This window comes from Sprattus sprattus (genome assembly GCF_963457725.1).
Source record: "Sprattus sprattus genome assembly, chromosome: 4".
Lineage (NCBI taxonomy): Eukaryota > Metazoa > Chordata > Actinopteri > Clupeiformes > Clupeidae > Sprattus > Sprattus sprattus.
Window position 1 is genome coordinate 30250171 of NC_137923.1, and position 27867 is coordinate 30278037.

At 43.8% G+C, this 27867-nt stretch overlaps 2 protein-coding genes across 2 annotated transcripts in view; both read left to right on the forward strand.

The window, feature by feature from the left end:
• pde4bb (phosphodiesterase 4B, cAMP-specific b) overlaps positions 1-5071 on the forward strand; it is a gene marked incomplete at both ends in the record, with an annotated part of 37800 nt that extends 32729 nt beyond the window's left edge. The window contains 9 exons of the mRNA XM_080836264.1: positions 409-502; positions 1774-1997; positions 2259-2357; positions 2468-2632; positions 3286-3385; positions 3689-3843; positions 3941-4063; positions 4203-4385; positions 4742-5071. Coding sequence (XP_080692390.1) covers positions 409-502; positions 1774-1997; positions 2259-2357; positions 2468-2632; positions 3286-3385; positions 3689-3843; positions 3941-4063; positions 4203-4385; positions 4742-5071 — 1473 coding nt within the window. The remainder of the gene's footprint in view (positions 1-408; positions 503-1773; positions 1998-2258; positions 2358-2467; positions 2633-3285; positions 3386-3688; positions 3844-3940; positions 4064-4202; positions 4386-4741) is intronic.
• Positions 5072-12132: 7061 nt separating this feature from the next.
• On the forward strand, positions 12133-27653 carry sgip1b (SH3GL interacting endocytic adaptor 1b; the record flags this gene model as incomplete). Its single annotated transcript, XM_080836265.1, has 22 exons — positions 12133-12142; positions 14498-14561; positions 14759-14783; positions 14942-14998; positions 16145-16217; positions 16550-16755; positions 18572-18596; positions 18856-18919; positions 19045-19130; positions 19297-19377; positions 19506-19580; positions 20045-20302; positions 20417-20959; positions 21308-21426; positions 21993-22134; positions 22431-22542; positions 23220-23375; positions 24094-24226; positions 25448-25650; positions 26287-26351; positions 26678-26842; positions 27521-27653. The coding sequence occupies 22 exons, from the start codon at positions 12133-12135 to the stop codon at positions 27541-27543; spliced, it is 2685 nt and encodes an 894-aa protein (XP_080692391.1). The 3' UTR covers positions 27544-27653.
• Positions 27654-27867: the final 214 nt, after the last annotated feature.

The window sequence follows — 27867 nt, forward strand, 5'->3', positions numbered from 1 at the left end:
TGTGTGTGTGTGTGTGAGAGTATGCGTGTGTGTGTGTGTGTGTGTGGGGAGGGAGTGTTTACGTGTCTGCACGTTTGTTGATATTTCACCGTACTACTGGTTATGCACACAGTTCTATGTTATTTGGAAGGACGCTGTGGCTCTCGTTTGTTGTGTCTGTTTTCCAAATATGTCCGTTTTAGCTTGCAGGCTGCAGTTGCAGACTTCCCTTGATTTATCCTCACTTTTTATTTTAGTCAGTCTATCTGGGTTAGTTGGGTTCATTGTCCTGACAAAACAGCCTGAGCAAACCGTGCAGACCTGCTAACATGATGACTGACCCTCCCCTCCCTCTCTCTCTCTCTTTCTCTCTCTCTCTCTCTCTCTCTCTCTCTCTCTCTCTCTCTCTCTCTCTCTTTCTCTCTCCAGTTCAAGAGGATGCTGAACCGGGAACTCAACCACCTGTCTGAGATGAGCCGCTCTGGGAACCAGGTGTCTGAATACATCTCCAACACCTTTCTAGGTAAGCGCTAATGGATGCAAATACTGTAGATCTTTGTTTCTTCCAGATATGCCTTTGTATTTGCACCTCAGAGTGCTGAGGGTGAGAGGGACACACTGTAGGAGACATTGGGTTTTGTGAAATTCATTTCTGTACTGGAGGAGTCATACAGAACCCACACACAGATGGACTGACAGCTACAGACTGGCAGGGCACAAGAGGCCATGATCCCCCCAAAAGGACAAAAGAGAGAGAGACAGAGGAAGAAAGAGAGAGATAGAGGAAGAGAGAGGTGCTAAGGGGGTTGTAAGAGGAGGGGGAGCTGCTTGTTGTGCTGCGGTTTTGCTTGCATCACGGTTTTCAAACCAGCTTGGTCTGCTGCGCACCCTCCTTAGCAGTGTGTGTGCATGTGTGCGTGCGTATGTGTGTGTGTGTGTGTGTGTGTGTGTGTGTGTCTGCATGTGTGTGTGTGCTTGTGTGTGTGCATGTGTGTGTGCATGTGTGCGTGGGTAGGTGTGCGTGTGTTTACCTGTTTGTCAGTGTATGTGCATGTGTGCGTGCTTACATGTGCGTGTGTGCAGGTTTACTATCTGTGCAACTAACCATGCATGATGTGAACAGCACAATTCAAATGAAGTTGTTCACAGCTGAAGCAATGAGTCGTAGGAAAGGGACCTACGTTCACTCCCTGGTGTCAAACCTATACCTTGCTTCTGGTCCCCTGCTTAAATTGCTTATGGCAGTTTCTTCCACCACCATCTGTCCTGTGCCGGTGTTTAAATGAAAAACATGATCCCAAGCTGACTTGTAATGGACTTGATGGTATTAATGAACTGTGATAGTGGGGATTAGTGAGTGTTTACCCGCACACAAGAGCGCTCGCCTTGTCTGCTTGCTCACACTGCTCACCAGTATCCGTGACACCAGCATGATACAATTCCTCGAACTTGTTTCTTTAGTACACATCTCAGTATCCAGCTTTCTCTGTATTAGTATGACTTTGCTCCCGTGTTGACTGTATGGACAAGTCAATAGCGGTTTGATTATTTCCATAGCCATGCTCTCAGTAGCTATTTGGCAAAGGGATACTGAGCGTGTCTAGGATAATATATGAAAATAATGTATTTGTTCACATATTGCTTTACACATTATGTCATTTTATATTTTATTATATAAGATTCCCCACTTTCCCTCCCTCTTCCAAAACAGTTAATTTTTTGCTGTACTTGTTGACTTAATGTGTAGTCACCTAAACAGTGCACTAAATAATTGGTCTTCCTCCCCTGTCACAGACAAGCAGAATGAGCTGGACCTTCCCCTGCCCCCCTCCAAGGCCCGCGAGAGGAAGAGACGGCACCATCATCAGCACCAGCAGCACCACCAGCAGCAGCAGCAGCAACTCATGATGAGTCACATCAGTGGAGTGAGGAAGGTCACCCTCGGCCCCAGCATCACTGGAGGATGCAGCGTGGCCCGATTCGGGGTCAAGACCGACATGGAGGACCTGCTCTCCAAGGTAAACGACCTGTGGTGCTGGAGATAGATGTAATCCCTGCATTGGAAGGCTTTTTATTTACATTTGTTGTTCATGGTCATTTAGGCAGCACTTATTTTCCCAGAGTGATATTCTGTTCAGTCAGGAAAGGGTATCTTATAAGTCACTTTGCCTTTTTGGACTTGCATGACTAGCATGTTGCAGAATCTTCCATATCCCCACAATTGTGAGAAAGAGTTTGGATAGAGCATTTGTGAAATTACCTCTTTCTGTCCTGTATAGGACCTTGAGGACATCAACAAGTGGGGTTTGAACATCTTCAGGATATCTGAGCATTCTCACCAGCGGCCTCTCACCTGCGTCATGTACACCATCTTTCAGGTGAGTCCCAAATCACATTCTAACATCCCGTGTGAGAATAATAGTGTGAGAATAATACAACTATGGCTAAATCCACATAAACTCATCGTGTTTTGCCTTGTCTGTCCAAGGAGAGGGACCTGATGAAGACATTTAAGATCCCCATGGATACCTTTGTGACCTACATGATGACCCTGGAGGACCATTACCATGCCGACGTGGCGTACCATAACAGCCTGCACGCGGCCGATGTGGCCCAGTCCACACACATCCTCCTCTCCACTCCGGCTCTGGATGTAAGGAAAAAAAACACTTGCCCCGCAAACAGCAAACAGTCCAAACAGTCATTAAATAGCTGCCAGCACCTTTTGTTTACAATGGTCTGCAGCTACGTCCTAGAGTAAGATCCTTGTCAGCGTTGAAGGGGTGTTGGCCAGAGTTTAGTTTTTGTTTGTTTTTTTATTGTTGTTTAAATCTAATGAAACAGTAGATTAGTAGACATAATTATATTTCATTTAGCATTATCATCTTGATACGTGATACTTCCCTTGACCCAATCTAATCTCTGAACAGAATGTGATGTGTAAAAAATAAATTGTTTTATTTTTAATACTTCTGTGTACTTTTGTCACTGCTACCTTCTTTAGTTAATCCCTCTCTAGTACAGCCAATAGCTGGTGTTGAGTGACTTGGTTTTATTTCACGAACTGTGCATTTGTGGATTAAACCTCATATGACCCTAAACATAATCCCTAAACATTGTGTAATGTGTTGAAGTTAGGATTACATTATCTCTGAGAGGAGCTTGAATATGTCAGACATTTTAGTCATAGTGGGATTGGTTATTGTTTAGCTATTGCACTCTCTTGGAGTGATGTTTTTTTTGAATCAGGCTAGATTAATTATCTACATTATATTTAACTCCTGTCCTCCTTCTGCCCAACAACAGGCAGTCTTCACTGATCTGGAGATTCTGGCGGCCATCTTTGCCGCTGCAATCCACGACGTGGATCACCCGGGAGTCTCGAACCAGTTCTTGATTAATACTAGTGAGTCGAATTCTCTGCTGCTTGGTGATCCTATTAATTCTAGTGGAATTTTAGCACCGAAATTCTAGAAGCAAGACCATGTTTTCAAAATTAAAAATTCAAATTGACAATAACTTTTTGCTCTTGGTTGTAATTTTTACGGTGAATTAGAAGCACCGAATGTCTCAAGGACATGTTTTTTTTAATCAGGCTAGATTAATTATCTACATTATATTTAATTCCTGTCCTCCTACCTCCTACTGTCTGAAATGTAGCATTGAAGGTATACATTACCAACTATTTGCTTGATTGTGTATCCCATAGACTCTGAACTGGCCCTCATGTACAACGACGAGTCTGTGCTGGAGAACCACCACTTAGCTGTGGGCTTCAAGCTGCTGCAGGGAGAAAACTGCGACATCTTTCAGAACCTAACCAAGAAGCAACGACAGAACCTTAGGAGGATGATCATCGAAATGGTAAGACAGCAGCCAATTAGTCTTGGCTGCCTGATGTAATCCATCACGGGGAGTTTACTTTCATTGGTGGTGTTATCTAATTTTGATGTGTTTTCAGGTGCTAGCCACAGACATGTCAAAGCATATGAGCTTACTGGCGGACCTGAAGACTATGGTGGAGACAAAGAAGGTGACGAGCTCAGGAGTACTGCTGCTTGACAACTACACAGACAGGATACAGGTACATGGTTTGAGGCTTCTTCCTTTTTAACAGTAACAGTCTTAACAATGATACCCAGCTACCTTAACCGTGTGTGTCTGTGTGTATGTGTGTGTTTCATAGCTAATTCTTCCCTCCGTGTGCTTCTCCACCCCTCCAGGTTCTGCGTAACATGGTGCACTGTGCTGACCTCAGCAATCCTACCAAACCTCTGGATGTGTACCGGCAGTGGACCGACCGCATCATGGAGGAGTTCTTCCACCAGGGAGACCGCGAGCGAGAGCGCGGCATGGAGATCAGCCCCATGTGTGACAAGCACACCGCTTCGGTGGAGAAGTCTCAGGTAAACAGCCCGCCCCCGATCCCACTGTCAGTCATGTGCAGAGAGGTGTGTGTGTGTGTGTGGCATCACATGTGTGGTGGTTATCAGCAGCTTCATCATGGGATCGCCCCGTCAGGAAATAACTCTTAAAAAATAACATTTTTATCAGTTTCATAGTTTTTTTCAGTTTCATATCAAGTTATGAAAGTACAGTTTCTGAGGCACATAATAAAAATGGAAAAAGTAAATTAGTTCAAGAGCAATGAGTAATGAGTGAGAAATGATTAGCATAGGGCTAGCTGTCATGTTATGACTTTCAATGTTCCCAGGCTCACAGCTCTCTCTCTCTCTCTCTCTCTCTCTGTGTGTTTGTGTAGGTGGGTTTCATTGACTACATCGTACACCCACTGTGGGAGACCTGGGCCGACCTGGTCCACCCGGACGCCCAGGACATCCTGGACACCCTGGAGGAGAACAGGAACTGGTACCACAGCATGATCCCCCAGAGCCCATCCCCGCCATTCTGCGACGACGAAGACACAGGCGTGGGGTTGAACAAGTTCACGTTTGAGTTGACCTTACCCGGGGACGGGGGAGACGACGAGGGGGAACAGCACGGCCTACATCAACACCAACACAGCGGCCACACGCCTCCGCCGTCGTGCGTGGAGATCGTCACGCAAGCACCCTCGCCTGTGGACACGTAGCACTGCTGTCACCCGCCCACTTGTGAGTGGGCTCAGGTTCAGAGAATTATTATTTCGTCAAAAGGAGAGGCAAGGGGAAAAAAATCTCTTGGTCTCGGGTCTTCAAGGGAAGGTTTTGAGTACCTAAAGACTCACCGTGGGTCGAGGTGACCGTGGCCGTGACCCCGCACTTGAAGATAGGGATTTCCCCCTCGTCACCAGACGCAGTTGTATTTTCTACTGCAGAGTCACAGAGACCTCACCTGCAGCTGCTCTTTGACGAAGCAAGGGTTTAAGACAGACCAACCAATCACGGACGAGGGTTAAGGGTTAAAGAAGTGAAGACAGAGCAACTGAACACTGATGAGATGATTAGAAGACTAATAGGTTCATGAAGTAACCCTTTGGTCTTCTGGGTTGGGACAGGTTCTTCCAGACACTGAGGCCTGGGATTTTGCATTGGACAAGTTTACTGTTTGTAACACCAGCCTAAATGACTCTTTCTATACAAATGACACATTTTTAAAGGTTTTTTTTTTCAGGTAATTTATTTTGAATGACTCTTATTTTATGAGTCTTTTTTTTAAGCGCTATCTTGGTACTGAGAGCAGTAGTCTTCCAGGATTATGTGAAAATGAAAATGGTTATTTCTTGTTTAATAGACACTTCTCTCATGTGCACAGCACAAAATTACAAATCAAGCTGTTCTTCAAGACTGTAAAGTGGGACAATTTACTGCAACAAAGTCATATCCAAAACACAATAATCCTACGTTTCACATTGAAAGCTTTCCTGTTATAGCACACTGGCCGTTAGCCCGGAGAAGGCCATTGGTTCGTTTGGTTTCCAAGAGGAATGCTACTGACATACTTAAGTTAGAAGAGAGGCAATACAGCAAGACCCCCACAAGTAAAAGCACTTTAGAAGTGGCACTCAAACCACTTTGAGAGAAACTTAATAGCATCTAAATTAGATGAGCACTTAATGTATCACTTTAAATGATTTGATTTTGATATGTTACTAATCAGATAAAAAATGTATGAACAATGGAGACCTTGTACTCTTAATGTAGTAAAACATTTCCTTAAGTGGCTTGAATCTCTGAGTCACAAGTGAGGGGGGAGCTACCCTTTAGTGCCACCGTCTTTTGGGAGTCATGAAATAAGTTTTTCTGCGCAGTCAAAAACAGCCATAATGCGATGCCTGCCATACAGCATCAGCCTGATTACCTTTCATACTGTGCTTGGATTACAATTCTCACGCTCCACATGTACTGTTGATTAAAACAACATTTATGAGCAATGTAGACCTTCAATCAAGTACTAAACTGCTGGTCTTCCTGGTCTTGTAATAATACTTTTCCATTGTGTATGCTGCTATCCTAAGCTTTGGTATCCCAGCTTGTCTTTGTTTAGATGTATTGTATGTCTATCCTTAATTGCCAATGTTGGCTCACAATATTTATAATCATTGGGAATCTATCATATTCATTTGTGAACAATCCACTGTCTTCAACTACAGAATGCACTACTGTGAACTTTATGAATGGGGAAACTATCGGAATCTCAACAGTCTTTTCTATGTTTTTTTGTTTTTGTTGTTGTTCACTGAGATTCCTACATAAGTCAATCTCAACAGTTTATTTTTTTTCACTGAGAAAAAGCAATTCGTACCTAAGTCATTGACTATGTTACACAGAAAAAGAACAATAAAAGACTATTTAAGCACAAGGAAGGAATATTTCAACGAAATGATTTTAGGGGGGTTCCCTGAGTCTTATCTAAACCTGCATACATCTGGTAATGCACATAGGTCTTGTTGAAGGCTCAAGTAGGCCGTCATCCTTCTGAAACATACACTTTTTCTTCTTTTTCTTGACCAAACATCATATGAAGAGCCATTCATGAAGCTCTACATTATCCAGTCAGTTTGTTAAATGTTGTCTCAAGTTTTCCAATAAATCTATGAATACACAGGAAATGCCTATGTGTTTATTCCTAACTTTAGAACTGGGCAGGGCAGATCAGATAGCTGAGAAAGACGTATCCGGGCAGAGGGTTGAACAATAACAGAGAATTCACAAGAATGCCAGAGTATCTGTCACAACAAGGTTTCACACGTGGACATTTCAACCAGCGTCACACACACAGGGAGGGAGGCTGAGAATAGCTGATCTGGGGCTGTGGAGATAGCAGCAATACACACCAGTCCACCTCTGGCTGCCATTCTTCCATGACCAACTGGAGATAAGGAGCAGCGGACGTGACCGGCTGCTTCAGTAGAAACTCGGAGCTAGGCTGAACCCTTCTGAGCGGAATGCTTAGATTAGCGTTAGCGAGTTAAAGTTCATGCCGTGTGTTTTACATGCACGGTTAGAAATGGACTTGAGTTAGCGAGTGTAATCCTTTGAAAAGAAGGTAAACTGGAATGACACATTCACATGGAAATTCCAAAAGGTTTAGGTTGAGTACTGAGCAGGGGGCCATATTCCTGTTTTTATTTTATTTATATATAAAATGTTCCATATAGGCTACTGTTTGATTCTATTTGCTTCCTATCCCTGTTGCTGCAATTACACCTGAATTTCCCTAGCAGGATTAATATAAGTTTATCTGATCTATTTTATTCAGGGAGCGGGGCAAAGAAGACCAGCAGAATCCCCTATGTTTCAGTAATGGTGAGATAATTCTACGGAGTCTCTTGAGAACCGCTGAACCTTAGAGGACTGTCATGCAGTGACCCATAGGCCAGCATTTTCCACCTTGGTCATGAAATGAAAAAGTGTGAGAGAGGGAGTTTATACACAAACAGGGTGCTGCAGAGACTGGGCTGCTTTCAATAGACTGACCCAGCAGATTGCCGAGCCAGTGTGGAGACCCTCAGGTAGGGTGGGCTCCTTCTGCAAGAGGGGTACATACTGGTCATATCACCCAGCCATAGAGTATATCAGCACAGACAAATGGGTGTTGTGAGTTGAAGGACTACTAAAGCAAAGAAGGGCCCTTCTGAGAGTTGGATTACATTGGTCTGTTTTTATTTTCTTTGCAGGGAAGCAGTGTGCCATTCTTAGAATACGTATGGAAAGCCTAGTTTAGAATGAAAACAGATGGCAATGGAAGTGATTTATTGGTTTACTAGTACTACTAACCATTTTGTAAGTACTTCATGGTCAGGGAATATGTCCAAGAAAAATAGCCTTCTCACCTTCCTTCACTGGAATTTAAAACAACCACAAATCAGCCAATGCCTTCTTATGAAAACAGTTAAACTGTTTCCCTTCCTTCTTTCTTTGTGTGTGTGTGTGTGTGAGAGAGAGAGAGAGAGAGAGAGAGAGAGAGAGAGAGTGTGTGTGTGTGTGTGTGTGTGTGTGTGTGTGTGTGTGTGTGTGTGTGTGTGTGTGAGAGAGAGAGAGAGAGAGTGTGTGTGAGAGAGAGAGAGAGTGTGTGTGTGCAGGGAGTGTTTATGTGTCTGCATGTTTGTTGACATTTCACCGTACAAGTGCATGGTTCTATGTTATTTGGAAGGACGCTGTGGCTCTAGATTATGTTGTGTCAGTTTTCCAAAGATGTCAGTTTTTACGTGCACCTTACCTTGCAAGCCTTTCCTGATTTACCCTCACATTTTATTCAAGTCAGTCCATCTGGGTTAGTTGGGAGTTCATTGTCCCTACAGCCGGAGCAAACCGTGCAGACTTGACTTGAGTGTCTGTGCATGTGATTATTAACGGAGGACTAAATTGCTGTTTATAGTGGCGGTAGCAAACACAGGGAAGCCAGGACCATGTGTGTAAACATTATTGAAGTTGAACTCCAGAGATTATATTGATTTTAATTTGAAATACTCAACAAATGTTAAAACCAATGTGGAGTTATATTTCTCATTTCAAGGCGCCTTTAATTGCCATCTGCACAAGAAATACAGGAAGCTAAATGGCCCTTTCTTCACATTTCCAGCCCTAGTAAGAAGCATCAGTCCAGATCCATTAATGACATTTGGAGGAGCAGTAGTTTACGTCATATGCATGTTAAAGCTTTCTGAAGACCGTGGTGGCAACTTGGCATTTATGTGCCACCCAGAAGCCATCATCTACTTGAACAGCTCCTTGGACAAATGTTATGTTATGAACCTAAACCGTTCACAGTAGTGTGCACCATATGAGTGTGAGAAGATAGAGAGAGAGAAGCATTTGGCCAAGTGTCTCTCTCTCTCTCTTTCTCTCTCTCTCTCTCGTTACATACACCGATCATCAGTTCATCTGTTCATTTGCTGCATGAAGAGTTGATATAGTTGCTTGGCAGCAGCATGGCACTCTTTAAGGACATCTGGGAGTGCTCAGTAAAAATGGACGTATGTGTTTGTGCGTGTGTGTATGCAGTTGTATGTGTGTGTGTATGTTTATATATCCAGATTACTTATTAAAATGCACATATGTGGTGGGCACTGTGACACAAGCCAATAAGCCCCCCATTTACGGGCTACAATGCCCGCGGGGACACAGATTCGATTCTGGTCTGCTGTCGTTTCCCGATCCTCTCCCCATCTCTTCACTCCTCCTCACTTCCTGTCCAAAATACTTCATTGTCCTATCCTATAAAAAAAAAAGCACGTATGTGTGTGTGTGTGTGCGTTTATATATCCAGACTACTTATGAAAATGAAATGAAATGAAGTCAGTGCTCCTCTATTACTGGTGAAGGTATGTCCATGTAAACAGAGGTAGCTGCAGTTAGGATAGAATACAGTACGTCTTGTTTTGTGGCCCGTATTTGCGGCTCGGAAATAACACTTTCGGTCTATACCAGCAGAGACATAATCTAAATGATAAACATCTGCGATAAGAGTTCTTGAGAAGCCGGCTCTCGCTGCATGGATGGTAAGAACACCATTTCCTCCACTATCTGCATTCCATGTTTGAAATGCCCATGGGAACCTTCCATGTAGTAAACACAAATCTGCACGTATATGCTCCTGGGACTCCCAGAGACTGATCTGGGACCCAGACTGATCTGAAACCAGCTAGTTCTCCAACACTGATGCGTGATTTCATCTCAGCCAAGGAAGCACCGCTGACCCTGAGTCAGATTAAACCAGAGGTGGATCGGGGAGGTGGAACACGGCCTTCTGTGGGGTTATGATGTTTGTTGATTAGGATCTCTTTGGATGACAAATACCCCTCACCCCAGGACTCCAGCTCTGATGACATCATGATTATAACCCACCCATCTGAATAAGTGAAATGCATGCATATATGTGAATTTGTTTATGCAAGAATATACTTTACGAAATATACTCTACACCAAAATATGTATACAGGGCAGTTTATGTAATTGCATGTTCAAAATTCTCATATTGTCTTTATACATTTCATGTTGTCATTTTTTTTTTTGAAGAATTACATTTGACCACATACAGAAAAAAACATGCCCTCAATAAACACAAGCCTTGTTAGTTGATAACTACTGTAACTTCCAGAGGATGTAGGGACTTAAATACTTTTGCTTCCCTCTAGTGGCAACAATAATGTACTACTAGAACTCAGTTATCAGCTCTGCTATGTTTTGAGATGCAAGTCAGGGACTTTTTCAATAGGTCAAAAAGACAGCCATTTATTTTCAGAAGGGACAATCAACTCCTGTAGGCAACATATTTTTTCCACATACCTAAAGCAAATACCTAAATGTATTCAGCTGCTGAGGAGCTCACACAAAGGTTGTGATATACAATAATACAATTGTACAATAATATTTCATTGTATGGCTTTTAGTATTTTCTGAACGTTTCACAATGGAATCTTCAAATATACATTACAACTTGAGGATCCAAATGTCAAATGTTCAAAGTGCCATCATAATTCCTCTTGGCCACCTGTCTTTTCCACCTGTGATGTTATGTGTCTGACACATTGGCAGTTGCATTTACAGGACGTGTGTTTAAAGGTGCATTATGTGCAAAACTGATTCTTCTGGCCTTTAACGTATTTGTTTACATCTCACCAGCTTTACACTCTACCCATACTAGCACACAACTAATCTACTACTCGCTTGTGTATGTTCTGAGCCTTGAGAGTAAACAGTGTAGAGGTTATAATCACTGCTGTCACAGCTTAAGGTGATTACTGTCTCTCCATTGGCAGCGCTTCAGCACAGGCAGAACTTCTCTTTTCTTATCCCTATGTTATATAAGACTAGCATGTCCCCAGGAGATATGGGGTGAAGGGGCAAGACGCCAACACACACACACACACACACACACACACACACACACACACTCGCAAACACACAAATTAGGCTCCACGTAAACAAAAATGTAGTTAATCTCACTAAACCACGCTACACGTGCTCTCTCTCTCTCCCACTCTCAGGATTGAAAAGGAGCAAAGATTCCACCTTATTTTCACTACCCTCCTCTAAAAAGCTATTTGCATTGAATAATATACTCCAAACTAATTCCAGGTTGCCATAATGATGAGGTCTAGTCAGGAACCAACAAACTTGAAATCATTTGTTTAGAGCGCCCGTGTGTGGATGTTTGTGTGACATAGCTAGATGGTCAAAAAGCGACATTTAAAAATGTGCTAGTGTTGGTGGGATAGCGCGCGTCTGCCTTCTGCTGTGCACCTGTAAAACAATTTGCCCTACGCGAGACATTAAGAGACAAATACCATGTGACAAAAGTACAGCACCTCTCCATTGGCTCAATGGAATGTGACATCAGCACATCTCCCTCCTTCTCTCCCTCCCTCTCCCTTCCATTCCTGCTTCTGACTGTCTCCCATACATCCTCTCTCGCTCGCGTCTTCCCTCTCGTGTCCTCAGAGTCCCCCCCTCTGTGATGGCGTGCGTGTCTACTGCTGCAGCGGCGACCGGGGCCTAGCCGATGGCCTTGCCCCTGTCTATCATAACCGGTGCTTACAAGAAGTATTAATACGAACGCTGAGGGTTGGCGCGAGATCTGCACGGGAGAACCTGACTACTCCCTGGCTGCGATTTAGAATTATGAGCAGTTCAGCATCCTCTCTTGCTCGCATTTGCACGTCCATCTCCCTTCAGCTCTCGTGAGACTGAGGAATGAAAATCTGCAATCATGATGGAAGGTATGCAAGACTGATGTACCCATCCTCGTATTATGTTTTAATTCCGCCAACAGTTTCGAGACTAATCTCTGATTCGTATTAATCTTGCATCGTAGTCTACTGTACTCGTCCCTGATTAATGGTATCCCTGCAATATAACGTCAACACAGCTGTAGCTCACCCAGTTATACGCATTTTTCCACTCTGGACGAAAATAATGAAGAGATGTTGTACAGTGCAAAGGACATCAGTGTTAAATATGTGCGATTGTGTTCGTCAAGGTTGCCCCTTGAAGGCAATTAAGGGCGTTGTAATGAGGTTGTTTCTTTCCTGACAAACAGGATGAGGCGTCCTCTGCTCGTCCTTTCGTAGTTAAATGCAGCATTTAGAGGTTTCAGGACTAATACAATGTTACACTCATCTGAATATTAAATGCGTGGGTGACTGCATGGAAGGCTGCACTTGGACAGTTAATAAGGAGTGTCATGTAAATTGTCACATCTCTAATTATCCGAAATGCTCTCCAAAACCTTCGCTGGAGGTCCAGCCAGATTGTTAGGTTTGTTGTCTTTTTAAAATACGAACTTGGAGAAGAACTGCAGCCTACGAGGTTTAGCTAATTTAGAAATAAGGGTGTTTGACCATAATTAGTCACATCCTTTTATATTTGATATTGAGTTCCTTTTACAGTAAGTCTCCCACGTGGTTTTGAATACGATCAATCCCATCCTATTTAGCAGAAGTGAGTTTGTGGAACAGATCTGCCTGTATTGTGTTTTGTGGCCGGTTGGTTACTCTGTTTTACATTGCTGTAACTAGTTAAGTATGGCGATAGCATCCCAGGTGTGCAGTGGTGTGGGTGCTCCACTTGTAGGGTGGGAAGCAGACTTATAGCTGGTTGATGCTTCTGAAACGGTCAATAAGAATATTTCTTCTGGACTGCTAAACACCACTGCAGTCTTTAAGGTGCCTTTAAGGTGACTTGATAGCCTTTAAAGTGATTTTGCCAGTTGAGGTTTAGGTTGACATGACACCTTGAAAGGGTATTAGAGTTTAACTTGTTGCAGTGAAAAGCATCAGTAGTTCCCAAACCTTTCATGGCTGTCCACCCTTTGACAATGAGAAGAAATTCCCCAGCGCCTGCAAAGTTTGAGACCCTCATATAGCCTACCTGTTTTTAATAGAAATTAAAAAAAAAAAACAGATGCCCATGAGCAGTTGTAGAGCCTTTCGTTAACATTGTTTCAACATTTAAACAGTTAAACATTTTCAGTTTCATTTAATCGATCAGTTTAACTGAAATATTTGCTTAGTTAAACAATATACAGTATTTGATCAGAGCTCTTGTTTAAAACAAATCAGATTTGGCCAGTTCAATTTCGGTTTTATAGTTGACTATGTATCATTTCATTCTTTGAATCAGATCATATTAGGTGCATGTCAGTGGTATTCATTGTTAGGCTTGCTATTCCTTCTAACATATAGGCCAAACAGTAGGCCCTGAACATATTAAATAAGTAAACATTGGCTATAAAGTTGTCACCAAATAGGGTAGTCACAGGCTATGCTGTAAGAGCACTGGAATCATTTGACCAGTAGCTGGCTGTTAAGGGTTCCCGGTTTTCTTTTTTCGCCCTCACCCCTTGACACTTTGGGAACCACTGATCTGCAGAAAGACACAACATGATGGCAAACTCTATGTCTGCATTTTCATGTATTTTCTGTGTTGTATCACTTCCCTCAGGAAGAACTAGTTTAGTATGAGGTAAACTGAGTTCAGGTTACTGCTTATTTGGTTAACCACTTATATTAGAGGAATAAACAACATAGATATGTATGCAGAAGGCTTGGATCTGTTACTGTTTGCCATGTAAATGTTGTCAAATCCTGACCCTGAGGGCCTGTCTCTCCATCTGCCGTGCTGTGTGTGTTTTGGGGTATTATGACACGATAAGGGGTATGGCCAGCACTGGGGGGCGTTTTCATGGGAATGTAAACACAGTGAAATGGGATGTTTATTATGAAATAATCACCTTAGTTATTTCGGCTTTGTTTAATTTGTCATCCAAAACTAATAGTATTAAAACACTGGGGAGTTATCACAGGGACCTGTCCAGTAGCTGTCATAGCTAAGAACACATTGGTACTATGCTGCAGTCAAAAGTGAACGTCATGTGTAGTAGTCATGTAGTATACCTCATTAAGAGGTCAGTTGAGTGAATACATTTTAGTTTGAATTGTGTATTTAAAATTATGAAACCCTCTCCCTCTCTCTGCCTCTTTCTCTTTTACGCTTTCTCTCTCTCTCTCTCTTTCTCTCATCTCTTTTCTCTCTCTCTCACTCTTTCTCTCTCTCTCTTCCTGTCTTACAATCAGGACTGAAAAAGCGCACCAGGAAGGCATTTGGTTTCAGGAAGAAAGAGAGAGACAATGACTCAACGTGAGTGTGTCCGCTGGCAGATCGACTCTTTTATGTAATTGCATAGCAGCACAATGACCATCTGATGTAAATGGTTCCAGGAAGTATGGCTTTTATTTTGGCGTATATCTCGAGTACCCTTTGAATGCAAGGAGCATACTGAGAACATGTCACGCAGGGTACACTCATCTCACATCACTTCTCCCTCTCTCTTGCAGGGGCTCACCTGACAAAGAGAAATCTGTACGTATTTCAATCAGCAGGGGTTCGTCCCTGTTCACAGATTATTTTATATCCTTCCGTCTGGGTTTGGTGTATGGCAGTCTGATCAGAGGTCTTTGTGATGTCATAATCAGGATTAGAGGTCATGACCTCCAGTGTTTGTTTTCTCCCACTCCTAGAAAAAGACCAATGGGGCTCCAAACGGATTCTATGGCGAAATTGATTGGGATCGCTATGTGAGTGCATTTTTAAATTTTATTTGTTGTCTACCCAGATTGCCTGTTGTGTCTACACATGCGCTTCCAGCCCTCATTCACTGTGTATCGAAGTGTCTGGAATCATCCTATTGGTTTCCTGTTTGGCTGTCGTGCTGTTGATTAATGCCATGCCGTGTTATATTGAAAGTGACTGGATCAACTCATCGCACACATCATGAGCTTTCAATTCATGGCAGTGTGAGACTAGATAGAAACATACCATCCTTTACCTCAGCAAAGGCCTATTTAACACCCTTTATGTGGCGAAAGGTCAATGTTCTCAATGTTCTCAGTTTTTCATAGATTCATCCAGATAAATTCAGGCAAAACAGATCCAAGTATGCTGCCCCTGTGACCGCACCTATGTCATAGTTGGATAGTAACAAAGCCACTCCCATGTGTCACAGTTTAGTCCCAAGATTGTGTACGTTCTCCAGTGAAAACTGCGCTGGGCACTTTATGGCAGTTTCATGGGCACTATGTGGCATCCTCTGAGACACTATGTGGCAGCCTCTGAGACACTATGTGGTAGCCTCATGGGCACTATGTGGCAGCCTCTGAGACACTATGTGGCAGCCTCTGAGACACTATGTGGCAGCCTCAGGGGCACTATGTGGGAGCCTCTGAGACACTATGTGGCAGCCTCAAGGGCACTATGTTGCAGCCTCAGGGGCAATATGTGGCATCCTCAGGTGCACTATGTGGCAGACTCTGAGACACTATGTGGCAGCCTCAGGGGCACTATGTGGCAGACTCTGAGACACTATGTGGCAGCCTCAGGGGCACTATGTGGCACGTTAGGGGCACTATGTGGGAGCCTCAGGGGCACTATGTGGCAGACTCAGGTGCACTTTGTGGCAGCCTCTGAGACACTATGTGGCGTCCTCAGGGGCACTATGGCAGACTCAGGGGCACAATTTGGCAGCCTCAGGCGGTTTATTCTACTGCATTCTAAACATGAAAAATACCTGCAACCTACCTCTCAATGGAGGACTTGAGGATTCTATTTCACCATAGCATGACACACACATGTCTATGTGTTCTATTTCACCATAGCATGACACACACATGTCTATGTGTTCTATTTCACCATAGCATGACACACACATGTCTATGTGTCCTCAGGCCTCCCCTGATGTGGATGAGGAAGGATTCAGCATCAGACCAGGGGACCAAACAGAAGATATCCTTTTCAATTGTGCTTTTTCTACGCTGGATACTCACAGGACAGTTGTCTTCTTTTGTGCTTGGCTAATGGTCTCTCCAGCTAAAACCAATCGACATATTTCTCCCAGGAGAGATCAGCACAGAGTATTTGTTTTACACATACATAGGTGGGATTTCCTTGCAGGTGATTAACAGCACATTCCCTACTACTTAGTAAATGGATATTAGTGTCTCCATGTGTCTGATTAGGGAACTGGAAAAAAAGAGTTTTTGTTGAATTCCAGGAGCTGTTCCAGGAAGTCTCTCTCTCTCTCTCTCTCTCTTATAATTCCCTATAGGCTGTGTATGTTCGTGTATATACAGATCCCAGTAACCTCCTTGACAAATCTATACGTGCTCTTAAAGCCAAGGCCGTCTCATCCAGTGAGTCTGAGGGGGAGGAGGACCACCTGAAGAAGTTTAAGATCAGGATCAAGCCCCTGGCCTCCGACAGCTCCAGCTGCTCAGTGCCCACCATGGATGAGCTGAAGGCTTCGGTGGGCACCCTGGCAATCTCACCCTCACCCCTGGTTAGTGTTGGGCGATCACGCACAGACACAGTGCTAGAATAAAACTTTCAGTCCCGTCGGTATACTGTGAACCTGAACATGTTCAGAGTACTTAAAACTTTTGATGTAACCGATTACATAATAACATTTGAGTACATATATTATTTTTTATAAGTAAACTTAACTTAAAAATTATTCATCGGCTATACTGATTTATTAAGTTCTCTGAACTCATATTATTTCAAAATCGTCCGGGATTTTGCCTCGTCGGATATTTGTGTTTCTCTGGGTCTTTCACAAACTAGTTATTACGCCCTTACAAGTTTTTGAAAGGGTATCTCCCTTATGTTCCAACCTCCAACTTGTAGAGAGAACTGTCATTGGTCGACCGCCTTCCCAGTGTTGCCAGATGTACAGTACATTTACATCTGTGATTTAGCAGATGCTTTTATCCAAAGCGATTTACAAGGAATTTTGCATTTATAGATCAGGAGCAGTTTAGGGGTTCACACTTATACACTTGGTAAGGAGGAGTGGGGAATCGAACTAGCAAAAAGAAAAATATGAGTTATCAGGCAATGTTTACACAAACAAATACATTCCAATAGAATTAAAACGTCTTCACCTACTCAGACAACTACTACATTTAAAGTTGGGTCAACTAAATACCAGGTTTTAAGTACTGAATACATAATGTTAATAAGTTAGTAAACTGTTTGGGTTTACAGTGTACCTGATATGATTTTCACGTGTCTCCTGGTTATTTTTTGTTAACATGATGTTGTAAAGATCCCGTCCTCAACGTGTGTCCCTCTATATTTTTCTCTTTGATTTCCCCACTCCTACTCGCGTCGGTTTCTGACAGAGAAAAAGCCCGGTAAGCTAAGCTAAAGTCTTCAGGCATCTTCTGGCTTTGTCATTCGTCCCCTCATACTGTAACTGTAATCACTCCATCACCGATTGAACAAGTTCATAAGATGTGGCCGTACTCCATCACTCTGCATCCTGTGCTGGCCTGCCTTTCATGACGCATCTAGATGTACTTCCCTCCAGAACTCATTGTTTGGCATAATTGTGCTCGTTCTTGCGATGGATACAACCAAATGCTTCAGTCACCCCTATGTGTCGCCAGTATTCGTTCACAATGGTATCACTACTGATGGGTTTCACACAATTAGCACAGTGCCGTGGCTACTACTATCATCCACTGCTTGCATATAGTCTTCATACTGACATTGAATTTCAGTTGCTGTGGTAAACGTTGATTATGCTGTCTAATGGTCCTAATCTAATGCACGGGCACACGGTATGCATGGTATGCACTTCATTGTTTTTTTTTCAACTGATTTACATTTTTTTTGTATTATTTATTTTATTCATCACTCACTCTCTGATCAGGCCTATTGATTGTTCACTCACTCTCTGATCAGGCCTATTGATTGACCACTCACTCTCTGATCAGGCCTATTCTTTCTTCCTTTTTGCGGACCTCAGAGACGAAGTCCGGTGAGTCCAACCCACTTGTACCCGAACAGCAGAACTGTCTCTCCTTGGGACACATGTACACACACTGTAAACAATGGTCCCAGCAGTTCACCCCAGCATAATGACCCTGCATTTGGCTAGCCATGCTGTTGCATCAGATGGTAGTCACATGTTCCACCTCAGGCTTCATGCCTGCATAAAAGTCATTGTGGTGTACTGTAGTTACTCTTCAGTTCTGGTTTTGGGCCTGTGCTGTTTTCATGATTAAGGTCTCTTGTTGGTCACACATCTGTCTTGACTTTTAATCACCCCTTTGAAACCTCTCTAACGTTATCCCTGTTTCTTGCTACAGGGTCAAATGAGAAGAAATGTCTCATGTGAGTCCATATTTCACTTGGTTCAACATTCAGTGGCATAGAAATAGCATAGACACCCTGTGGTTCTGCTTTCATGTTTTGAGTGTGTCTTTTACCTAGTGTATAGCATTCAATTCTACCACAACATTTTTAAAATGTGTAGATGTTTAGAGATGGCCAAAATAGATCACGCTAGAAAACTACCAGCTGTAATGAAAGCGGTAGAAAATTACCAGCTGTAATGAAAGCGAAGTGCTGTAATCAAGTTAATTCCCTACAGGCGAAGAGATAGCCAGACCCAGACGCTCCACCCCTACACCCGGTCCTGAACCAGACACACCCAGGTCAGCCCATCACAGCTCACATGTCTATATGTTCTATATGTTCATTGTATGATGCTATGTGCTAGTTCTGTACTTAATTATATTTGTATGGGGTGATCTGTAGACTGTTTGGTCTTACATTGCAGCAAAAGATCGTCAGAGAATACCAATGCTTTCTTCGGTCCACCATTGGAAGCCAGCTTTGACACTTTTGAAGCACAGCACTTGGAAGGTATAATGTTGAACTGCATAATAAAATTATATTTTGAATTATTTTTGGTTCTCACAGTGAACTTAATACTTTACGTCTTCATTGGTTAGATTCAAATTAATAGGTTTACCATCTGGAGAAAAAATGTCCATGAAATAGACAGTGAACTGAACTGTTCAAATTTCAGTGTTCACTGTGGAGCCGGACTTCTGGTGTCAAACAAGAATTCAACCACCCTCACCTTTGGCCAGACCTTTTCCCTCCGGAGGTAACTCATCATCTATCCATCACATAGCACTGCACAGATTGCAGAGATCCTCAGACAGACAGACAGAAATAAATAGTGTGTTTGCACATGAAGGCACTCCCAGTAAGCTAGTGGTTGCTTGTTTGCAGCTCCTCCTCCTCTTCCTCCGAAGAACGTTCCACCAACGCCTCCCGAACGTCCCTCCAGTTCTGTAGGGTCCTCAGGTACAAATGAACACCTGTACACATCTGCAGTCTATACTGATTTGTCTCAGGGAAAACCAGACCAATCTTAACACCATTTTGCAAGCCAAACGTCACCTATGCTCTATCTTAACATGGTTGAGGCCTTTGTGGTTGGAACAGAAGGTACCCATTGATCATCATGCAAAATGGCCAACCACAGTCTGTTGCTTTAGCATGATGTTTAAGTTTTCTCAAATTCAGTACAGTCCAGTATGCTTACTGCTGTTCCAGTGTAACTGAAGTTTGTTTCAGGGTGCACTGACAAAAACTTGTTCATTGCTGATTTCCAGAAAGGTATCCCATCACAGACACCCAGTGAGAGTCATTCCCACACATTGCTAAACTATTAAACACTGCTGCCTTTTGAAAGTTTCTGTCCTAACAGAGAAACGTCAAGGAAAAGTCTATGAGATGGTAGTTATCGCCTCGATGTTCCTTCCCAGGTTACTACAGCGTGGTGCCCAGCGTAAGGGCTGACAGCTCTGTGCACTCGGACATCTTACTGTCAGAGGCTCCCGTGGCGTCTCCCATTCCTGACCTGGACAACGTCTTTGGTCCCCCCGACACCCCGAAGCCTGTGGAGGACACATTTCAGTCAGGCTGGGCCAGCTTTTCCGGGGGTTCCCCAACCCGACCCCCACCTCCCGACGAGCCAGCGCCTCCGCCTCCTTTCTTCTCCCCGCCCCCCGACTCCCCTCCCTGTCCGGTCTACACCTCCTTCCCTCCTCCAGACTCCCCTCCCCGTCCGGTCTACACCTCCATCCCTCCTCCAGACTCCCCTCCCCGTCCGGTCTGCACCTCCATCCCTCCTCCAGACTCCCCTCCCCGTCCGGTCTACACCTCCATCCCTCCTCCAGACTCCCCTCCCCCTCCGGTCCACGCCTCCATCCCTCCCCCAGACTCGCCCCCTCCATCTCCTCCAGCCACCTCCCCTGCCCCAGACTCGGCCCCCACCAGCCCTCTGGGCCCCCCTCCTGAGGCACCGGCCCCTCCACTGCCTGCTGCCTTCATCCAGCAGGAGTCTTCCCCTGATTTTCCACCACCACTCCCTCAACAGCAGGAGGATGATGACGAGGAGGAGGAAGATGACGAGGAGGAGGAGGAGGTGAAGGAGCTCTCCAAGGGCTACTGCTCACCATGCCTGCTTCCTCCTCTGCCCGCAGAGCGCTCCCCCCTGGCGGGGGCCCCCCTGCCACTGCTCAGGGGGACCCCCGAGCCTGTGTTGGGCTTCCTGAGGGAGGCAGGGCCTGTTTTCATGGCTCCGCCCAGAGAGTTTAACCCAGGAGTACGTGGAACCCCGCCCCCTCTGCCGCCTCTCACCTACAGGAGCGTGGTGTCCTCTCCAGCACCAGGGAGCAGTAAGCACACACACACACACACACACACACACACACACACACACACACACACACACACACACACACATACACACACTCACACACACACACACACACACACACACATACACACACACACACAAAGACACACACACACATACACACACTCACACACACACACACACACACATACACACACTCACACACACACACACTGGACACACAAACTTTCTTGCTCTTTTTTCTCTCTCACTCACACACTTACACTGACACACCCTCAAAGACAACATTAACATTTAATATGCTTACCCTAGAAGTGCCTGTGCTGCAGATGAGTTAATGTGAAGGGAAATGTTCCGTTCTCCTCAGGGCCGTCCTCTCCAGCCTGCCCTGGCACCCCCCAGTCTGGTAGCCCCGTCCCCCCCCTCCCACCACGGCCTTCATCACGACCCAAACTACAGCCTGGGAAGCCCAGCGTCGGTGACCTGGTACGCACATCAAAGACTCTGCATGTGCTGTCTGAAACAATATCAAAACAATATCTGAGGAGGCATGAGACAGATTTGTCTTCTTGGAAAACCACGTGTGACACAAAAAGTAGGCTGAAATACTAGCTTTTTAAATATCGTACTTACAGCACCCCATATCCCCCATTAACACAGGCGTTCAGTAGGCATCCCACAAGAACAGCTGACGCCACATCGCTAACAAAGCTCTCAGACTAAACTGTATATTGCCATGAAGTTCAGACACCGTGAGCTCCATCCATGTCCATCTCACTGGCACATAGTCTCTTATATGAGAGATTGGGTTATACAGAGAGACATTGTGCCTTGAATTTGAAAAAAAGGAAGTAAACTTGAGATTTTGTCTGGTCTCTAATAAGCCTGCTCTCTCTCGTGTGTTGTAGATATCTAATAAGCCTGCTCTCTCTTGTGTGTTGTAGATATCTAATAAGCCTGCTCTCTCTCGTGTGTTGTAGATATCTAATAAGCCTGCTCTCTCTTGTGTGTTTTAGATATCTAATAAGCCTGATCTCTCTTGTGTGTTGTAGTCGCGGTCGTTCAGTCCTCCGGTGAACTCCTGGAGCCCCCCGCCCTTCGCCCCGCTGGCCCGAGCCGAGAGCACCTCCTCCATCTCCTCCGTCACCTCTCTGAGCGCCGCCTCCACTCCCACCCTCTGCATACCTGTCTCCAGTAGGCAATCTCTCTTACAGTCTCATTAGACCTGCGAACTGTGGCCTGTACTCATCCTGTAGCTTTGTCATTCACTGTGGAATACCCTTTTACAGTGTTTCTAAACCACACAGAAATATTTGACACATATTATGAAGTTCATTATGAATGTACCTGGGGACGTGGGGAATTACTGAATCTTTCTAATTGTACTCATGTTTGTGTTCTCTTGCTCTCTTTCCCTCTCTCTCTTTCCCTCTCTCTCTCTCTCATCCTCCCTCTCTCTCTCCCTCCCTCCTTCTCCCTCTCTCTCCCAGCATGCTCAAGAGGGCCCAGTCCCCTCACCATGGGCCCCCAGGATACCCTGCCTGTGGCTGCTGCCTTCACAGAGACTGTCAGCGCTTACTTCAAAGGAGCTGACCCGAGCAAGTATGTATGCCACTCACACACACACACTTTTATCAGTCTCTCTCTCACTCTCTCACTCACTCTCTCTTTCTCTCTCTCTCTCTCTCTCACTCACACACACACACACACACACACACACACTCACTCACACACAGACACACAGACACAGACACACACACACACACACACACACACACACACACTGAGCAAGCTGTGATGCTGCTGCTCCAGTGCTGACATGGCTTGTAGGTTTTCTAATGCTGATGTGTGTAATGATGTGCAAATACATTCAGTCTATCATGTTTACCAGACCCTCACTACTAAGAGCTCATTCTAAATCTGCAGGTAGTTAATCAATCATGTAAAATCATGATTTAATGTATAAGTCATTTTGATAGATGCATTTATGCAGTATACATTTATACTTTAAAGCACATCACTTTTTTTTACAAGGGCTAAGGTCTACTTATGTAGGAGGTTTGAAGGTTTTAACTGTGTTTAATTTTTTCAAGCTACATTATGCTATCAAACCAGTAATGGAAAGGGATGGGAGGTTCGGGGCCCAAGTGTGTGTACTGTGGCTAAGTGTCATGGGGGGAAACTGTGTGTTTTGCTCAGGTGTGTGGTGAAGATCAGTAAAGCCCAGTAGTGTGTGCTGTGGCTCAGTGTCATGGGGGGAAACTGTGTGTTTTGCTCAGGTGTGTGGTGAAGATCAGTGGGGAGATGGTGCTCTCCTTCCCCGCTGGAATCACCCGACACTTCGCCTCGCATCCGTCTCCACCTGTGCTCACCTTCAGCATCACACACTACACCCGCCTGGAGCAGGTCCTGCCCAACCCTCAGCTACTCTGCTGGTAACCGCGCACACACGCACGCTTTACACACACACACACACACACAAACACACACGCACACACACACACAGGCTTAACACACACACCCTTTCCACATACATTTCAGAGCACACCTGCTTCAGTCCTAAACTCATGCACACAGGAAATATGAAAGTATTAAGTTTATATTTATTAAACTAGAGTGGATGAAGGTAAACTGAAGCACGTTTGTTTAACTACTGTATGGCTTTGCGGTATAACCAAAAAGGTAGTTAAAGGGGTACCACAAGGCAGCGCTGGTGCAGTGCTGCATTTTCATAAACACACACATTGGTGGCAAACCTTTTTCAGACCCGGAATCACTGAAAAAAAAGTGAATTTCTCGTTTGAAAAAAGTTAGAAGCCGTAACAGTGACAGGGAAATGTTGATAAATTCCCTTAAATGCATGCATTTCTCCACCTACACAAAAGATGCTGACCAGTGCCTCTGTAGCCAAGTAAATGTAGTGAAAGCCTAATTATTTCAAACTTCTCAGCAATTACTTTTTGTCTCGTCAGCCTCAGTGCTTGTAACAGGATACATGCCAGTATGCATATCCTTTCGCTGAGCCGTAGATTTCCTATCATGACATTTGCTGACACCCTCTTATGAAGTCCATATCTTGAGCTACCACTGTAACCCATTTAATTAGAGGCATGTGTAAATACTGGAGTTGTGAGATTGCATTCTGATTCACAGTGACACAACGGAACCCAGTGCCGACACAAAGGAATTCTGGGTAAACATGCCGAACCTGATGAGCCACTTAAGGAAAGTGGCTGACCAGAGACCTCAAGCAACATACTATAATGTGGACATGCTCAAATACCAGGTCAGAGTTGAGACTCTTCCTCTTACTTTTTCCCCCTTATTTGGTATTATTGTCCTCTGTAACACTGTTCTCTGTGTATTGGTTTGAGGCTAATACTGTTAGTAGTGTTGTAGGTAGTTCTATGTTCCTGTGTGGTCATTATCATAATGCAACATTTGGTAGTTTCTTAGATTACTTCTGAGGGTTACTTGCAAGTGTGACTTTCGTTGTTTTAAATAATATTACTTTTGATGATCAAGATCAGTTTAAAGTTAAACTGTCTTTGTGCAGTTGTAGTCAAGGGCAGGCATGTTTCATTCATTTTCACTACATCACTTACAAACGATAATCATGCTGGTGAAACCATCTGATGCTGATAAAACCACCGCCCGAGGCTAACAGTTTGTTTTCCTGAAGCATTCAATCCAGTAGATGAACTTTGGAAAACAAATCCAAGGGTTACATTTTATTATGTAACTTTAACTTCTAAGAGGCTTTATTATAGCAAACTTGTAAGGCTGTACATATTAATTTACATATTTTTGGCATTTGCCTTTCGTTGTGTGTTGAATGTGGATATATATCCTCCTCTCACAAGCCCTTGCAGAAATGGCTCTTTTTAAAACTGGTTCATACTAGATGTGCCTCAGACTGCCCTCCATTAACTATACTGTTTGGAGCAACAAATGCGTAAAAAAAATCCCTGAAACCTGTAATGTGTAAGTGTTCGGTGATCATTCACTCAAGTTACCTCAGAACTGAGGAGTCGTATATAAGTACATTTATTCAACAACAACAAGCTCGTTGGGCTCACTCACGTCCTGGCAGACAAGAGAGAGGCACAGGCTCACTCTCAGACTAAGGCAGACGAGAGAGAAGCAAAATTTAACACATCACTCAAGGTTTATATAGAAAAAGTTAGCCAAAACACTTTGTCAGCAGGGATAACCACGTGGTGGGTCTCTGACGTCCAAGGTCATCTTAGACGTGCTTTTTGCAATGCAATGCCTCAGCAAGGCAGAAAATAAGGACTACTAGTTCTTCTTTTCAGCCCTTGCTTACACACACACAGAAGGTACACTTTTAAGCACGTACACAGAGTTAGAAACGTTAGCATTTAAGAACAGAGACAGAAATGTCATGTTTCAGCTTACAAAGGCATATGATTAACACACATACATACTTGATTAAAGTCAGAGTTTCACATTTCCTTATCAGTAAGTATGCACCTCCCACCTGCAGGTGGCAGCAGAGGGCATCCAGTCCACCCCACTTAACCTGGCAGTTAGCTGGCGGGGTGATGCCACCAGCACCGACCTCAGGATAGACTACAAGTACAACACGGAGGCTATGCCTGTTCCTGTGCCCCTTACCAACATCCACTTCATGGTGCCTGTGGACGGTGGTGTTGCCAAACTCCAAGCCATGCTTCCACCTGCTACTTGGTAAAGCCTCTTTACTTATGACTATTTATAAGGCTGTACAATCAATATTAATGTTTTTCCTATTGGCGAAATTACTGCATAGACGAATATTGCTATAGAATTCTTATGTAGAGCCAAGCCTAACAACCATTAGGTCCAGCCCTTTATTATTATGTCAGCCTGTTAGAATCTTGGTATTGAGTAAGAATCTGCTGCAAACGCAGCTGGCATTGGCTGTCGAAGGATCAGCAAGTCACTAAGGCTCTTTAAAATCCCTCCCAGAAGTTGACAAAAACACCATCTGTTTTCCGATTGAACTCTTGAGGTATGCTCCCACAAGGCAGACTGGTTTAGATGTTTTAAGTGCAGTAAATGCGGGTAATCGTTCCCAAACCCAAGATAGGTAAGAGCTGCCTATCGTTGTCCCCAGATGCACATGGTAATGCATATTTGACTTCATAAGACTAAGGTTGTATATTAAAAACAGTTGCCCAGTCTCTGGATGTTTTCTGGCATCTTTTGCTCTCCAAGTTTAAAATTATTATCTGAATGTCTGCACATTCAGCAAAAATCTATACCATGTTCAAATTTTATTAGAAAGTTATTGTATAATTTTTCACAGGGTTGTGATTTACTTGTTGCTTAACCCCTTTGAAGGAATCCAGAACAGCAGGAAATGCTTTGGAAGATTCCGGAACTTTCTCAGAAATCTGAAAATGGAGGTCAGTGATGTATCTATTTAGCTGTGGTGCTTAACTTGTTACACTCAGACAGAACATTTACTCAATTAGAGCTAAAATGATAGCTCCGAATGTTTTAAAAAATCCACAGATGAAAGTGGACCACATTATTTGGCTTCCTTTTCACAGTCACAAAAAACAGGTTTCACTAACAAAACAATGTAAATAAAATAAGTGTTCTGGATTTATATCCCTGAGTCCATCTCTAATGTGAGTGAGACTTGTGCGTGCAGTGCAAAGTGCTGGCATTTAGTATTAGTATCTGCAGAAGCGCTGCTAATGGACTCACTCCACTTCACTCTCCCCAGGAGTGGGTGCTCTGCTGGGCCGTTTCGCACTGACGGATGGCCCCAGTAAACCCTCCAGGCTGGTGGTGCAGTTCTCGAGTGAGGGAGCCACGCTCTCAGGTTCCAACTTCCAGCTAGCAGGAACCGGGTATCGACTGTCCCTTGTCAAAAAAAGATTCTGTGCAGGTGTGTATTACGCTATATAATAATGTCTATGCAGGTGTGTATTGCGCTATATTATAATGCCTGTGCAGGTATGTATTACGCTATATTATAATGTCTGGGCAGGTGTGTATTACGCTATATTATAATGTCTGGGCAGGTGTGTATTACGCTATATTATAATGTCTGGGCAGGTGTGTATTACGCTATATTATAATGTCTCTATTAAAGGTGCAGTGTGTGATTCTGCTGAAAGGTTGCTGATATTTGAGCTCATCAGCCAATCAAATTAGACCCTTTTCTTTCCATGTTCCTGAAATAACGTTTTGATTGGCTGGAATAGTGTGTGGCTCAGTCCAAGCCACTCTGTTTGTTTCCCAGTTACAGAGCCAGGCCTGTGTACAAACACCGCAGTTTTTTTTGAGCACACAGAGAACGGACAGCTAGAGAACCAAAAGGAGCATTTCGCTGAATTTGACAAAACATTTTTTTTGCAGACTGTACCTTTACAATAGCAACTATAACCACAACCAACTTTATGAGTTTATGAAGTTTCATATACACATGCCCACAAGTACATCTTGTTTATGATGTTTCATATATACACAAGCCCCACAATTCAATTTTGAAGCCAATATTATGTCACAGAGAACATAGCCAAGCTTATGAAAGCTGGAAACAACATTCTGCTTGTCTTCACAGGGAAATATCTGGCTGATAATTAATGCTGCTGAAAATATCCCCATATCTACAATGGCTTTAGACTGCTCTGCGGAAGGAGGGAGTGCTGTCTTTCATTCACGCCACGAACTGAGAAAGAAATGAGAAGAACATTTTTAACTGAAAAAGTCATTTGAGATCCTTTATCTTAACAAAGTAATGACTGATCTGTATTTAGAGAATACGTTGTGTGTGTGTGTGGGTGGGTGTGGGTGTGTGTGTGTGTGTGTGTGTGTGTGTGTGTGTGTGTGTGTGTGTTTGTGTGTGTGTGTGTGTGTGAGAGTGAGTGTGAGAAAGAAAGTTATGTCAACCTTGTATGCATACATTTA